Raw genomic sequence first — 17,477 nt, 5'->3', positions numbered from 1 at the left:
AGGATCATGGACAAGTAAATCAGTCATTAGCATTACAGTCTGGTATAATTATGTGAAAGTCTTTATGGTTTTAAGCTGAGCTCTTACCTGCACGAGTTGCTGCTTTAATTTCTGCATTTCCGATATGTTGAGCTCACTGAAGAGATCAGAGACTGGGTGCAGAGATTCTCCTTTCCTAACTGCGGGAGTCCGGTAATCTCCAGTCAGTTTCACAAGAGGCCCATGGATGTGCCCATTCATTTTGTCATCATTATTAGGTTCGCTCCCATCCTCTGCAAACTTTAATCCATCTACTGATATATTAATGTGGTTACTGTACATACTATCATTGAGGTTGATATACTGGGAGAGTTCCTTCCTCAGATTGTTCTTTTGCTCCCTTTCATTTTTTAAGGTCTCCAGGGCTTCCTCCAGCTGATGTTCGGCAATCTCCTTCAGTCGGATGGCATCTTCTAGCTGGCTATTAAGCAATACTGTCTCCTCCTCAAATCGTTTAATCTCATGCTTTAAACCTTCATATTCAACCTGAATTAGGCAAGACAAAGAACATTCATAACACTAAAACTTGGGTCTTTAAAACCTGCCATTTATTAGCCTGATTGAACTCGGCACTAAATAGCCAAAAATGACTTAGACCAGGCATTGCCAGTAGCTGCAAAGAGCGTCATGCTCAGAAAATTCATGACGAAAGGTGTACTGCATGTACCCCATTTTATTAGTTCTTGGTTTTATATTGTGCTGCACACATTTTCAAGGGGTGAGAATCAGAATCTCTGGATGATTTATTAGGACACACTGTATTTCAGAGGTTCTCAACCTTCTTCTTCCTGAGTGCGCCCCGCCACCCCACATGCTATAAAAACTCCACAGCCCACCTATGCCACAATAACTGTTTTTCTACATATAAAAGCCAGGGCCAGCGTTGGGGGTAGCAAGCAGGGCAACTGACTGGGGCCCCATGCTACGGGGCCCCCACAAAGCTACATTGTTCAGGCTTCAGCCCTAGGTGGCGGGGCGCAGGGACCTGGGCTTCAGCCCCATGTGGTGGGGCTTTGGCTTTCTGCCCTGGGCTCCAGCATGTCTAATGCTGGCCCTGCTTGGAGGCCCCACTGAAGCCTGCTTGAGGCCTCCTAGGGGACCCTGGATCCCTGGTTGAGAACCTCTGCTGTATTTCATGCAAGAACAGTCACTGACCTGAACCTACACTAGGAAGTACAGCTTTATTATTAGTCATCATAAGTAATGTTTGTCTATTATGGCATTGCGGATAGATGGAAGTTAATTATACTGTTCAACTTATCACTCATAGGTATTTCTAAGGCATCTATCACCATGGCATCTAACTTCTTATCTGATGTAATCACTGTGTGTCCAGTTTTTTATACTGTAGGGAGATATAGGTTTGTTTAATGACAATTATTCAATAAGGTTTTATTTTAAAAATGAAAGGACAAACTAATAACCCAACCTGTTTAAACTGCCAGATGTCCTCAAGTGGCAGCAATTTTAAAATAGAGGTTGACTTTTGACAATCCGAAAAATTAATAGTAGCGGTGTTCAAGCAGGGAATACAGAAGCCATTTTAGGGCACCGACAGCTGGTCTTCTGGTCCTGTAGCAGGCCAGACTGAAATTCTTCCCCTGCTGAGCTGGTGTTGGCCAGTCAAGTTTTGACTGATAAATCTCTCACCTCATTGCAGATCAGCCACCCAGCTCCACAGGCAGGGAGCTGGATTTTCACAATACATGTGATAATGTGGCTGAGGAAAATGGCAGCTTCTTCTCCTAAGTAACTACCATGTTTTTAGAAAGGAAGAGAGTGCCCCATCCCACCAGAACTATAGCCACTCGCTGTAGTGGAGAAAATGGAGACGATATGTGCTATGCCAGACATGGACAAAAATGCAGGCGAGAAAAGGAGGGTTCTAGGCAGTTTACTTCCAGTGCTGAACAATTCACTTAGAAAATTAACCTGTTCAACACAAACTCAAAGTTTCACATCTACAGAGCCAAAGAAAGAAGCTAGTAGAAGTGTTGGTTTAGATACATTTGATACCAGTTTGTTAAGAACCTAATCCTTCTCCCACTGAAATCAACGGTAAAACTCCCACTTACATAAAAGGGAGTAGGTTTGGGTTCTAAATCCTGTTGCTGTCACAATGACCAGCCATTTAGATAGAAGAAGATCTGCGTTCCTTGGCTCCCATTAGCATTCCAGCTGCTCTGACATTACCAATACAGTGGTTTAGTTCCATTGTAGTTTGTTGGGAAGGAAGATTTGACATTTTTACAATTTTATTTCCTTCCTTGTGGAAAAATCTAATCCTGCTACTGCAAACTGCTTTCTACATGTGATTCCCATGCCTCCACACACAGCCCCATTGACTCATGAGTCTGCCTATGCAGAGCAGCTTCCGGGACTGGGACCTGTAATAATTCCTTCTTTCACCTTGTCTTGTCTTGATGGACTCACTAGCTCCAAGACAGACAATTCTACACTGGGAGAGCCCTGGGTGCTGAATTGGAATGGGAAGGGTTCTTATGCTAGAAGAAGCATCTGACGAGTCAAGACACAGGGATGTGTTGGACAAGAGTCATTATGTAAGTGACCAAGCAATCCTGGCATTCTGATTCTTCCCTCAGTGATAAGCAAAGTGACACAAAAATAAAGGATGTTTCATGAAAACAGAATAGGTTTATACCTGGTACTTTTCACCCCAGAGCAAAAATTATTAAAAGTAACTCTCAAACTTTATGGACAAAAAAGACATTTATTTCACCCTTGTGTCATACAAGTGATTTCAGAGGGTGGGGTGTGAGAGTTGGCGAAGGGTGAGAGAAAAAGTTAAAAGGTTTCTCTGGTACTACACCTGCCCCTGAATCCCTTGAACAGTTTCTGTGGCTTTACCTATTCATATTTTTAAATTTATAGGAAATAATTTCCCAATTTTCAATCTTTTTCTGGTTCCTTGATGCTGTACGAAAGACCCACACAAACAAAACGGAAATTTACTGACCATACACTGCAAACTGACTATACACAAATGCCTGTTAAATCCACAAACTTTAAAAAAGGAAGAAAAAATATTTGACTAATTGCTTTCAATTTCTTTTGTGTTCATTATAAAATAGAACCAGACACATTTTTTCACTGAAACAAAATTCTGATAAAGATTCATTAGCACTTCCATTTTCCAATCAGCTCTACTTGTAAAAATGGTAGCCTTAAACAGACACTGGTATGACTTTTAGTTTGATGATAATCCTTTAATATTTTTAATTTGTAAAATTCTGACTTTAAAATAATAAATCAGATTAAATAGTGCAATAATGTCTTTTGGTGGAGGAGGGAGAAATTTGGTTTTCAAGTAAATGTTGAAAATTCCCAAGTAAAAAACCCATTTCTAATTCAAACAATTTTGCAGACGTTACTAGTTGGCAGGCATTATTAGTTGCCTCTTCAGTTGATGGTCTGGAACTTTGTTTCATTCAGTGTCTACACAAATATTTAAAAAGCAGAATTTAAATATAATACAAGGAATGGGTCCCTGCTAGAGCAAGTTCCTTTTGGGCTTGGATATTCAGTAGACGGGTGAGGACTTTTATTTGGGAGCTGGCTGAGAAGGCAGTCTTTAGAATTTGAACCTTCAGATTGCTCAGTGACCTGATATCAAACAGCTCAAGAAAGTTAGTGACTGATTATACTGGGAATCTTTTGAAAATCTGGAGGTTTGGGGTTTATCCCAGATTTTCAGATTTGGATTCGGGGGTCACAAATCTGTGTTGCTGTTTTGTAGGGAAATGAATCCTGAAAACACAGGCCCTATTAATAAAATCCAGTATCTATATTTTCTTGATTATACACATAACATAAGCTGTGTATAGCAGAAATTCTCATGAAAAGCAGGGAGATTTGCACTGTCTGTGAACAATAACTGATTTTTACATTCCCCTTTTTCATGGATTCTTCTTCCAAATGCCTAAAAAGATCTGATCATAAAATATCAAGGACTATGTAATACATGATTTTATAAGTTAAAGAATATACAGGACTAATCTCTTATGAAATTTCATCTTTGTAGATCAAAACTATTTTCTGAGTTACAAAAACAAACAAAAATATTTGATACAAAAATACTGTAATTTTTTTTTAGTCAATCAAAATATGCCAAATATTTTTTCCTCTTTAGGGGGCCCTGGTATTCAGGTTCATTAAGAGTGAAGTGTTCTAACAGATAGCACTTGTGTACAGATTCTCTTCTGGTAGAAACTACAACAGTCCGTTCAGGGGTCTAGTTTTCCCAAGATCTGTGCAGATCATTTCCATGAAGCTAGTGAGAATCATACCTTTGCCTCAAAGGAGGAATACAGTGGCCTGGATAATACCTCTCTGATAAAGACAATCTGCTGGAAATTTAGTTCTAGAAATTTGTAGGTCATGGTGTCTCAATATAAGGAAAGGAAAGTATGGATCTGTTTCTATTATCTCCATGTCCCCAGTTGTTCTACCTTGTTGTTCTAAGTACTTTAATCACCATGTCAGGATGGATAAAATATTAGTAACAGTTAGATGAAATTGTACCGCAAATCCTGACAGCAACAAGATAGTTTTGTTAACAAACTCCCTCTAGAAACTGTGGCAATCTTGTGGCAAGCCCTAATCATCCCGCTGAGCATGTTAGGACTTAAAAAGCAACTGCATGTTATGGAGGCAGGAAGCAATTACAATCTGTTAGAAATGAAGGTATTGCCTTATAAATTGTAATCCAGTGCTGGCATGGAATGTGTTTAAAAGAAGAAGAAAAATATTGCCAGTTTAATCACCTGAATTGCATATTTACTGATTTATCATGACAAGATAGCACTTTTGACAGAGGAACAAATCCCTTTGGTCCGAGACAACAGTTTTCTTGATTACTTCGCCAGCAACAACATTTTCCACAGAAAAATTTACATTTTTTCAGAGTAACTTTTCTAAATGTCATATATGTATAAGTGGGTCTGAGTTTCCCTTCAACATCAATGGGAGTTGTGCACACGTATCAAGTGGAGAGCAACCCTGGATACTGTTTACAGCTGGTTGCAGTGGGCTTTTAACTTGTCATGGAACCTCCGGGTGCATTCAGCACTTTAGTAAGACTTCCAGTGTGTTAGTTTGCCAGTATTATATTTTATAATGACTGTTTAACAATAACCAGCAAGATATGAAGAATCTCATACCAGATTAATTTAAGGTAGGTCAAATTATGCAGTTTTAAGTCAATCAGTGTTGTACTTTTTTTTTTTAGTCTAGCATCTAAAATCTCTTCTGTGCTTACTTGGTTCTGTTTCAGTGTGGACACCAGTTTTTGCAAAGTAATATTTTCTTCTTCAAGCTCAGTGTAATCCTGAAGAAGTCTTGCCTCTCGGAACTTGTATTCTCGAATTTCATCTTTCATCCGTATTCTCTGTAACTCTGCCATTTCGTTATTCTGAAGGAGAGGGGAAAAAAACCAAAATGACAATTTCATTTCCAGCAGCATGAATGGTAAACATGGCCCCAGTGTATAACAAGGGCAACAAACAAGTAATCAAAATGATTTAACACTACATGTCAAAACAGCAGCACCACAATTTATATGGTGTCATACCACAGTTCCTGTTATTTGTTATACGGCTGGATGGACACAAATGAGCATATGAGATATGGAAACTTGAACAAAATAGTTCCAAGATTAATTTTCTATTTAAATTAAAAAACCCTCTAGTGCTTTATCGTCTCATTACTTTTATTTGCTAGAAGCCTGGTTGAAAGGCTTAAATCAAAACACAATTGTCTACTGTTTTTCACTAAAGGACAATACACTAAATTCATACAGCAGAAAAATGAATAATGGTGTCTGTCTTGCAAAGATAGCTATTAACCAAGATGAAGTAATATAAGAACCAACTTCATGTTTTGAAATCAAGTACAGGTATTTATGTGCTGTATTATTCAGTGAAACCTGTTGCAAGAGACTACTCAAACGATGGAAAACTCAGTTGTTCAACAGATGTGGTCTTCTAATAAAGCTGGAGTATTTCAGGATAACAGGAGGCAGCTTCTTAAACCCAGAGGTTACTAATTAGAGTGGTCTCATTTCAGGTTCTGCTGTATGTATAAAGTGGTATAGGTAGAAGTCATTTCAACAATAACCCTACCAGTTTCCTAGACACTCATATATGTTTTCAAGAACTGCCATCAAAAAGTTATTTGACTGCACCTAATTCTAGGCTTGACAAATTTTTTGCATCTCGAGCTTGGGTTTGCTAAGGTTATTCTTCGTGGGAGACTCAGATGCTGAAGTGACCTTTAATCTCTCTAAATCATCAGATATCAGAGGCCTGATTTTAATGGTACACTTGTCTAACCCCACTGTCTTCTATGGAGTTACTCCTGATTTATAATTAGGCTTGTAATGATTTGATTTTTATCAGTAAATATCAACAGAAGTTGATTTCACCATACACAAACGAATGAGAACTATTTCCATCAATAATAATCAAAATTTACAGACAGGCAAAGTAACAAAAATGCTTCTCGAAAACTTATTAAAGTTTGATTTAAGGGTAAAATTTTGACATATGATGTCGACAGTTTGTATTTGAGCAGTTATAAAGCTTTAACTTTTTGAATCTCAAAGTTTACTCTCATTAACTAATTATTGGCTGACATCCTGCAACTGTGAAAATTTAAATGGATAAAAAATAAAAAGTGTAAAAATAAACATCAATATTATCTGTTGAAATGATAAAAAAAATCCAATTCTACCAAGCCTATTTATAATGGAGTAGGTGAAAGTGGAATCAGCAACAGATATGGCCTTTTAGGGTAAGACTGTCTGCCACTGCTATGTATGTGAGCCCCTTCAGTCCTGATTCATGGCAGTAAGGACCATCAGTCGCATCTTCCCCCCTCCTGCAGGAACAATGAGCACTGCAGCCACAGTGGTACCCGGGGGGCACGACGGAGTATTCTATAGTAAGAAGAATGGCTACATTCATAATGATGGCATAGACTGTGTCTCTGCTGTGATGCCAGGAGGAGCAGAGATAGAAAATAATATAATCTATGATTTCTGCAGCAGGAGAGCAATCATAGACATATCTTTCTGAAACATTGAACATCTCTGTAAGAAACAGGCACTATAGAAACTGCATTCAGTGATCTGTGTGTATCTGGCTCTGTATGCAGTGGCAGATTACCCACTGGGCCAACGGGGCCTGTGCCCAGGGGCCCCAGCCAATTGGGGTGCCCCCACACTCCAACCTGCTCTGCCCGCCCGGCGCTCCTGTCGTGGAGCAGGGTCAGGGCGTGGAGGCTTGTCCCGCTCCGCCCGCTGTCTGTCTGGTGCGCCTGCTGGCGAGCGGGCTCAGGGTGCTGGGGCTTGCCCCGCTCCGCCCGCCCGGTGCTCCTGCAAGCCCCCACACCCCAGTCCCTGCTCCCCAGCAGGAGCAACGGGCAGGGGGATGGGGCAGGGCAAGCCCTCAGGCCCTGACCCCATTTCCCCAGCAGGAGGGTAGGAGGGTACTGCAGGTGGAAACGGTGGGGAGGGACCCCCATTTGCTCTGGCCCAGGGCCCCATAAAAGTGTAATCTGGCTTTGTCTGTATGTACATATTAATTCCGAGTACATAATGGTGCAGTGGTAAGTGTTATCAATTCTGAGTTGATTTGCAAGACACAGATATTTAGTTTTGCATCTGGGTTAAAGTGTAAAAGCCTGGAAGATAAACTATAAACCACTATAAAATATGTTGATGCAACAAAGATTACAAAGGATGACAAACAAGCACCTTATTAGACTAAGCCTTTTCATTCCAAAAAGTTAATGAAAACTCCTGGTACTCAATTAAGAAAAGAAAAGAAACTGCAAGATCTCGAACGTGGAGCAAGACTTTAGTTGAAAGATCCCAGGTGGCAGAAGAGTCATGAAGCACCAGGGAAAAAAGGCCATTTAAATGTGTTCCTGCAACATTCCCTGCTGACTGAGCCTGTGAGTCAAACCTGGGAATGGCATTGTATATTATTTCTCAGGGGGAAGACAGCTTATGCCACCAGTGGGATAAATATAAAATAAAATAAAAGAAATAGAGTTAGTTTAAGTTTGGTTAAGGAAACAATGTGTGTTGTAAAGTGGACTAGCAAGTGGAAGGAAGGCCTTGAAAACAGTGAGTTATAAGGCCAGAAGGAATGAAATAGGGGGCGTGTCTGGTTAAAAAAAAACAACTAATGAGATAAAGGGAAGTTTCTAAAAAGGAGACCAATAGGGTGACTGCACATGGTTTTAAATAAAGCAAAAGAGAATCTGTCTTAAAAAGAGTCATGAATCTTCCCACCTCACATACCAATGTTATCTCAAAAACCAGGGGCTATGTAAACTACGCAAAAAGGAAAAACTGCTTGTGAGCAAGGAGGGGAAGAGAAAGGGAGGAAAGGCCTTGGAGAGAGAGAAGGTTGTAAGACGATGTCTCTCCTACGCAGCTTTTAGCGACACAGCTGTGCCACTACAGCAGTGCCACTAAATGCAGAGCCGTGTACCTGCTGTTTGCTGGCAGGAGAGAATTCTCCTGCTGACACAAAACTTCCGCCCCCCACGAGAGGCAGTGGCTTTGTCGGCAGCAGGAGAGCGCTCCTGCCGACAAAGCGCTGTTCACACTGGCGCTTTTCGTCATTAAAACTTTTGTCGGTCAGGGGGTGTTTTTGTCTTTTTTTAACACCCCTGAACGACAAAAGTTTTGCCGACGAAGTGCCAGTTTAGACATAATCCAGATAAGATTGAGGGTAAGACTGAAAATAAGGGTGACTTGTCTCAAATTGGGTTTAGCTGAAATCAGTATGTGGCAATGACATCATTTGTTTGTTAAAGGGTATAAAAAAATTATGAATTTGAAGATCCTTTGTCATACTCTACCTGATCATGCTGGAGCACACCAGACTGAGACAGTTTTCCCTAGGTCTCGCAGAACTGTAAGTATATTGATCACATGTTTATGAATACTTTATTACTGTATTGAGTGTAGTGACTGCTTATTTTTAGGCCGTCAGGCATGTTTAGAGACTTGTATAAAATACCATTTGACCTACACAATAAATAAAGGAATTAGTGGTTAAATTAGTGTCTGGTAATTCCCCACATTAGTATTAATAATGTCTAATATTAATAATTCCAATACCACTGAACAACTGCCTATGATTTCCATTTCTAACAGTATGTCTTTAATTTTGACTCCTGTAGGGTCTGGGTAGACATGCAAGTCTACATTCATGAGAAATGCAAGACAAAATGGACTGAAGTGATAGCAGTATGGGGACGACACCCAGCTCTACCTCTCTTTCACGCCAAGCATAACTGCGCTGTCTACAACCTTACCAATGCCTGGAAGAGGATCAGCCCCTGGATGAAGAGCAGGTGGCTGAAAATCAACCCAGGCAACAAGTGTGTTTTAAAGAATTCTCCTTCCCCATAACAGCCCCATCCATTAAAGGAATCTCTCTCAGGAATGCTGACATGGTCCACAGCAGGCTCAGGCCCTTAGCCAATTGCAGTTTAGGAAAGGTGTGTGATAGAACAGGATTAGGGTGCATTTGCAGAGTTACACAGGAAAGCTAATGTCTGGTCACATTAAGTCTGATCCAAAGCCCATTGACTTCAGTGGAAAGACGCCCATTGACTTCAATGGACTTTGGATCAGGCCTATTATGCCAGTCTTTCATGAGCAACAAATTTACATACAAAATTAAATTTTAAAAAACACACAACCAAAAAAATGTTGGAGGTCAAAAATCTTAACTAGTAATTTGTAACTGTTGGATTAAGCAAAGGGTAAGAAGGTTGAACAGCTGATAACATAAAATTAAGGTTTTAACAACAAATATACAAAACTAACCAATTATTTTATCCTATACTTAATTTTTACAAAATCCATCACATACTCTGGGATACAGTAAATATTTAAAAAAAACAAACAAACAAAAAAAACACACAAACCCCAAACTGGCTCAGCAATCAGCTACTTTGATCAAAAGGAACAGCTCTTAGAAAAAGCAGGAAGGGGACAAAATGGCCACAGATCAAAGGACCTGAATAAAAAGGCTTTTTACCAAATCCTGATGCATTATTTCACTAATGCACTACAAGCTACTTTATTTTGGAAACGGCTCTGAGATTCACTGAATGTCTAAGACCAAGGAATGGAACCATTTTTTCCCCCTAATACAACATACAGCCACTGTACAGGAAGGTTGAATGGCTATCTTTCTTAAATTCATCATCTTAAAACAAACAGAATGCTCATTCCTTTGCCACATACCACTGCTTCTCCTCCACATTCCTGGACGTATAAACAGAACCACTTATATTTCTCCTCACTCCCTTCTTTTATCCACACAGAAAATATTACTACAGAACAATACACTATTTGCTCTGGTTAAAACAAAAAATAGCAACAGCAAAAGAACCAGCCAAAAACTATGTCTGCTAACAGTTCTGTCTGCGATGTTACCTTAAGTGTATATCCAAAGCATTGGGTGGAAGCAAGCCTATTACTCTGTCACAGGGACCAACACCACCTCAGCTGGTTATTTTGAAAAGGTGATAAAATATTTCACTAACGTAAAACACAAATCTTGTCACTGAAAATGGCATAATATTGCACTCTATACTCCAACCTCTCCCTTGGCAGTTTGCAAAAGCCTGCATTATGCTGGCAAAGATCCAGCTGCAAAACACTGCTTCATTTTCAATACCGCACCCTTTACTAGTACAGCACAATGTTTTATCACGGCTAATCTAAAAGCAATTAGTACCTAGTATGAGCAAACGCCAGAAGAGGTCTTTCAGGCTAGTGTGTAATGTTACAGCATTTTCATCGTTATGCTATTTCTATGTGGTTTGCATTGGTGAAATATTCTTTTGTCTTTTCAAATAACATGCTGAGTTTGTATTCGGTCCCTGTCACAAGTATTATATTTGCTTCCACCAAATGTTCTGATTAAAGACATAGGAAATATGCCCACCAACAATTGTGTTTATTATTTTTTGTCAGTTTAAAAAAAAATTATTTTTACCGAACAATACATGATTATGGAGTATACAACAGTCTCCTGCTACATACGCCGGGGTGGGAGCACGACACAAGTTTCACATTAGATCACCACATCAAGTCTCTCTATGGTGTTTTTGAAATGCACCAAAATACTTTTATATGATGTAAAATGGGTCAGTCAGCAGGGCAATTTTCTAGATAAGCCACTAGGGGACAATTCTAACCCAAATGATTCTATGATCAGCAAAATAATTCATAATTAAACCTCATTTTTAATCATGTACGGACTATTAAAATTCCAAGGGATGGCTGCTGATCCAGAAATGTTTGCAAGAGTTTAACCAAAAGATTTTTACCACCTCTAGAGAAGATTCTTCTATCTATATTACTGTATCTGTAAAACACCCAAGAGGTGGAGCTAAAGGTACACGAGTAATGTTTTAATGCGTAGAGGTTATTTTCTGTCCCAGTCACAAGAGGAATTTGGTGCAATTATTTTAATGCATCTGTGCCAAAAAAGCAAGAAAGAGACCTATGAAACTAAAGAAAACAACAGACTTCTTGTCAGCATGGCATCAGACCGTGACTCATGTGCATTAACTATTGTAGGTGTTAACATATTGCTTAATGCACTACTGGAAGTTATTCAGATGCTACTGTAATGAGGGCAATATAAGAACCTATATAGAATAGAATAAATCCCAAACAATGTAAAACTGAATGCACCAATTAAGATGGAACTTAAGAGTTTACATCTGCAAACATCGGACACGTCTTCAATGGCACTACTCAGATATGTAAAGTAAAGTACATGCCAAGTGTCTGGGCATATGCCTAAGGGTCATGGCCATGAACTGTGAACTCTTCAGTTCAGGGAACCGTGTCTTCCTATGTGGTCACAATGTGCCTAGTACAATGGTACCCCTATCCTGACTGGGGTCTCTTGGGCATGAAAGGAACATAAAGGCACTTTAAACAATAAGCCTTTGTAGTTAATACAGCATATTAGTGTAAGTATAATATATTTTAGAACCATTTGGTTAAGGGATTGAAGAATGCAGCATTTTGAACTTTAAGATATTGAGCCAAATCCTCAGCTGGTGTAAAACAGTGCAGCTCTACTGACGGCAATAGAATTACACAGACTTATGCCAGCTGAGGATCTGATTCATTGTACTTTTGCCTTCTGTTCACTTTTTTATTTTAAGCAGAGAATTCTACACAGAATTGAAGTAAACACTTCTGCCTTAGTAGTTTTAGATATGGAAAATTCTGGATCAAAATGCTTTTAATTTCATTTTGTGACATCTGCTGGGTTTTGATTTTAGTTACTATAATACTAATATTGGGAGTGTGGCAGAGCTCCAATCTTGTCCCCGTGGCTCCCGGGCTTCCAGGCTGTTTACGCTAGCTTCAGAGGCTCACTGCAACCCTCCACGTAGCCCTTCTCTCTCTAGGGCCAGGGATACAGTCTACTGAGCCCTTTCATCATAAGCCAGCAATGGAGGTTGGTGAGAGAGTTCCCACAGTCTCTGTTGCTCCTACAGCCTCCTGCCAAAACAGTTTAGCCTCCTATCCTGACAGGGGCCTGTTTTCCCCTCCCAGGAGATGTTTCTGTAGTGGTGGGCTGGGGGGAACCCGGGCCCGCCCTCTACTCCGGGTTCTGGCCCAGGGACCCTAATGGTAGCAGCTGTTGGCAGCCAACCTTTTACTACCAGGGTTGCTACATTTCCCTGGGCCACTTCCCCACAGCTCTCCTGCTTCTCCCTTATCTTAGGGATCCCTTACCAATGACTTGAGGGTGTCTTCATTAACCAGCCCTTCAGCCACACTTCTTCCCTCTACCTGACTGGAGTGAGCCCTTTTATATTATCAGAGGGGCCTTAATTAGAGTCCGGTGGTAACATTAACTTAATGGCCTCACCTGACTCTTTGCAGGTTAATTGGAGTCAGGTGTTCTCATTAGCCTGGAGCAGCCCCTGCTCTGGTCAGTCAGGGAACAGATATTTGTTAATCCAGTGGCCAGTATATCTGCCTTCTGCTATTCTGCTGTAGCCATCTATAAAATCAGGGTGAGGAGGTTGGCCGATGGAGTCTCCCTGTGACTGTGGGGCCTATTTCCGATCCTCTGTCCGTTCACGCCTCCGGGCAGAGTTCCTCTGAGCGGCATCCACTGACTCTCTTGATGCCTTTGAGGAGCAGTGGGCGCTGTCCGGGGTTCTCTGCTCGGTGTCCCCGTCAGGTTCCCTTCGTTTGACCCTTTGACCGCACCCCCGTCCCTGTTGTTCATTAGTTGTCCCCCATAATTAATTGGTTTTCCAGGTCCTGTGGACCCCCCCCCTTAGGCTGGGGGGGATCCTTTAGCAGTGGGCGGGCTTCGCCTGCCCACTTCCTGGATCCCAATAAGGCTATTCTGATGTACCCAACTGGCCTGGGTCTATCACAGGAGTTAGATATGTTTACATGGTTTATTTAGTGGAATATACGAGATGCTCTTAGAGAAATGCTGTGTTATTGTTATATTATTCTTTTAAGAAGCTGTTGCATAGCACACAACTAAAATTTCATTTACTTCCCAAAACTTGAAACATTATGAAGTGGACAGATGCTGTCTACAGGATATACCTATGTAAGCAAAAACCTTATAGGGTGTCAAAACATGAGTTATCTGGAGAAACACAGTTTTAGTGTAATTAAGAATCTTTAAATTTTGTCAGTAAATTTTTCTTTTAAATTTACAAGCAACAACAGACTGCATCCAGTCATCTATACCGCTACCCAGTACCAAGTATTAAAGTGCATAGTTTTTCATGAAACGTACAAAGCAATATGAAACCAAAAGGAAATTAAAAACAACTATATGTAAACTTTGTCTTTTTATTACATGTGTATACAACGGGCCCCTAATCCCAGATTGGGGCTTCAAGACATTTCTGCAATACAAATACATAACAATGTGAAATATTCAACGTTTGAGCTGTGAAGAAACTGTTGTTCTGTTTCACAAAGGATTTCAAGATTTCAGAATCTGGCTCCCTTCCAAATCAGAACGCAAACCAACAATTTCAAAATTATCTTCCAAAGGAAAATCCGTCGTTGCCCCCCACCCTGAAGTTCATGAAAAACTATGCACTTGAGAACCCCCCTCCCCGAAATTGCTTTGGGTTGAGATGTTTTTTGATTTTGACTTTTGTTTTTGTATGGTAATTCAAAATGAAAAGTCTAAACATATTGCTGCAAAAATGTAGATATGGGGCATTCTGACATTGTCAAAACTTTTTTTCTGGTTTTCGTCCAAAATGAAATTCCACTGAAATCCACCTAATTTTGCAAAGTGTTTTGATTTTTATAGAACTGCATATTCTGACCAAATATAGTTCCCTCAAAGTTTCTCAGACCATCTTTAGTTAACATGTCTTTTTATTCTCTGGAACAGAGCTAGGCCGATTCCCCAGATGTTTCATTGATCCTTTACAAGTATATAGTTAGGAGTCTCATTTAGGCTTATATATGGACATGGGGTCATGAGCATTTTTTCCACATTACTTCACATAAAACTCAAGGGAGGGATTCCAAGTTAAGCTGAAGTCATGGCTGCAGCTTTTGGCACAATAAAAAGCCTATTTTCTTCCACAGTGAATGCTTATCAGCTCTAACAAATTTATTTGAGCATAAGCTCTCATGAGCTACAACTCACTTCATCGGATGCATCCAATGAAGTGAGCTGTAGCTCACGAAAGCTTATGCTCAAATAAATTTGTTAGTCTCTAAAATGCCACAAGTACTCCTTTTCTTTTTGCGAATACAGACTAACACGGCTGCTACTCTGAAACTTATCAGCTCTGTTAATCAGAAAACAATCAGATATGTGCACCAAAGCTAGTCTACACTGGACCAAAGTTTAAGTCTTATCTGGTGGGAAGTGCAGCCACAACCATTTGCACAGTATGTGAATTTATAGCATTAATTTAGTAATTCAGGAGCAAGAAAAATGAAAAAGGTAGGTACTTTGGTTTTAAGAACAGAATATTGTATGTATGCAATACAAAAGCCCATTTGAACATGACATTTGTAATGTACTAACAATAAATGGGATGTTTTGAAGCCAATTATGTCAGTTAGACAATTTATGATTAAACTAATGTCTGCTCTCTCGAGTCTGGGAACACCTGTCATTGTAAATTTGGGTGCCAAATTCACTTTAATCTACACACATGAAAATAAAAGGTGTGGGTATGGTAGACACCAATATTTAATACACCCTTTTAGTTATATTTTATCTTGAGTTAGAATTTAACATCTTATTATAATTAATTATATTAATTATATTATATTATACATAATTTCTGTTTCTTGCTCCATCCTAAATTTGTTTCTATTTGGCCTTAGGAAAACATAAATAAATAAATGAATGAAAAATTCTTGAGAATAATAATAATAATAATAATAATAATAACCACAAAAAAACGCCAAAATGTCCTTATTCTACTGCCTTTGAGGTAGACTGTTAGGAGCTATATGGTCCAATTACATCTTTTCTTTTAAAAAAATTGGTTTGTGTTTGGGTTTTAACAAACAAACAAAATGGAAGAGTAAATCTATTTCTGCATCCTATAGGGCATATTCTACCCTCCTGGCATGGTTTACAAGGAAGCAAACCAACCCATAAGGGGGGAGAGGAAAAGCCATGCTCTCTCCTCTTCTGCCCTATAGGAGCCCCTCTTTGTGACAACATTACAATTAGAAATCTGGGGATTTTGGTGGCCACAGAGGGAATACAGCCAGGGATCAGCTGCTCTATACAGCATGATACCCTCAAGAGTTAGCAGATTTCAAAGAAAAAAATCCACTCAAACATTAAGGATGCTCCAAACCAGGAATGGAATAATGTGACGGGTGGTCCATCGAAACAACATTAATCCACCATATAAACCCATTCCATGCATGCGAGGTGCCACAACACCATTCTTCCTTCCAGCCTGGAAGGCACCACATGGGGCTGGGGATCTATGCAGAGTATGTGGAGGTCGACCAGAAGGGAGGATGGGTACATAGTACCCATTGTTTCCCACAACTGCATGTGAAAGCTAATTAAAAGTGAACTAAAGCCTGAGTCCCGATCCTGCAGCAGGATCCATTAGTGCCATCCCTGTGTCCATGCAGAGCCCTCTTGATTAAGTGGAACTCTGCATGGGCACAGAAGTCTAAGGCCTTGTCTACACTGCCACTTTACAGCACTGCAACTTTCTCGCTGAGGGCTGTGAAAAAACACCCCACTGAGCGCTGCAAGTTTCAGCGCTGTAAAGTGGCAGTGTAGACAGTGCACCAGTGCTGGGAGCCACGCTCCCACGCTGGTAGCTACTCCCCTTATGGGGGTAATTTTTTTACAGCAGCCACGGAGCGCTTTAACGTTGTTAGTGAAGACATACCCTACATTGGAGGATCCTGATGCAAGATCAAGGCCTGTAGCAGTCGAACTCCCCTAATGAGACACACACAGAGTAGCGATATTCAGAGAAACTGAAAATCAAATATGATAATAATTAGGGCTATTGATTAACCTCAGTTAACTCTTGCAATTAACACAAAAAAATTAATCACAAAAAAATGAATCACGATTAATTGCAGTTTTAATTGCACTATTAAACAATAGAATACCAATTGAATGTGTATTTAATATTTTGGATGTTTTTATGCATTTTCATATATATTATAGTCTGTGTTGTAATTGAAATCAAAGTGTATATTATTTTTATTACAAATATTTGCACTGTAAAAATAATAAAAGAAATAATTTTCAATTCACCTCATACAAATACTGTAGTGCAATCTCTTTGTCGTGAAAGTGCAACTTACAAATGTAGATTTTTTTGTGTTACATATAGAGTCATAGACTTTAAGGTCAGAAGGGACCATTATGATCGCATAGTCTGACCTCCTGCAGGCCACAGAATCTCACCCACCCACTCCTATAATAAACCCCTAACCTATGTCTGAGCTACTGAAGTCTTCAAATCATGGTTTAAAGACTTCAAGGTGCAGAGAATCCTCCAGCAAGTGACCTGTGCCCCACGCTGCAGAGGAACGCGAAAAACCCCCAGGGCCTCTGCCAATCTGCCCTGGAGGAAAATTCCTTCCCGACCCCAAATATGGTGATCAGCTAAACCCTGAGCATGTGGGCAAGACTCACCAGCCAGACACCCAGGAAAGTATTCTCCGTCGTAACTCAGATCCCACCCCATCTAACATCCCATTACAGGCCATTGGGCATATTCACCGATAATCAATTAATTGCCAAAATTAGGCTATCCCATCATACCATCCCCTCCATAAACTTATCAAGCTTATAAGCGCTTGCCACTGCTCCCCTTGGAAGGCTGTTCCAGAACTTCTGGATGGTTAGAAACATTCA

At 40.0% G+C, this 17,477-nt stretch overlaps 1 protein-coding gene across 14 annotated transcripts in view; it reads right to left on the bottom strand.

Annotated features, from left to right (window-relative positions):
• BICD1 (BICD cargo adaptor 1) overlaps positions 1-17,477 on the bottom strand; it is a 255,883-nt gene that overhangs the window by 82,367 nt on the left and 156,039 nt on the right. For all 14 annotated transcript variants that reach the window (XM_074939484.1, XM_074939494.1, XM_074939511.1 and 11 more), the window contains exons 3-4: positions 5,318-5,470; positions 88-525 (exon numbers count right to left, since the gene is read on the bottom strand). In XM_074939484.1, coding sequence (XP_074795585.1) covers positions 88-525; positions 5,318-5,470 — 591 coding nt within the window. The remainder of the gene's footprint in view (positions 1-87; positions 526-5,317; positions 5,471-17,477) is intronic.

This window comes from Natator depressus, chromosome 1, assembly GCF_965152275.1.
Source record: "Natator depressus isolate rNatDep1 chromosome 1, rNatDep2.hap1, whole genome shotgun sequence".
In the NCBI taxonomy this organism is placed as follows: Eukaryota; Metazoa; Chordata; order Testudines; family Cheloniidae; genus Natator; species Natator depressus.
This window is presented reverse-complemented; position numbering and strand designations above follow the sequence as displayed.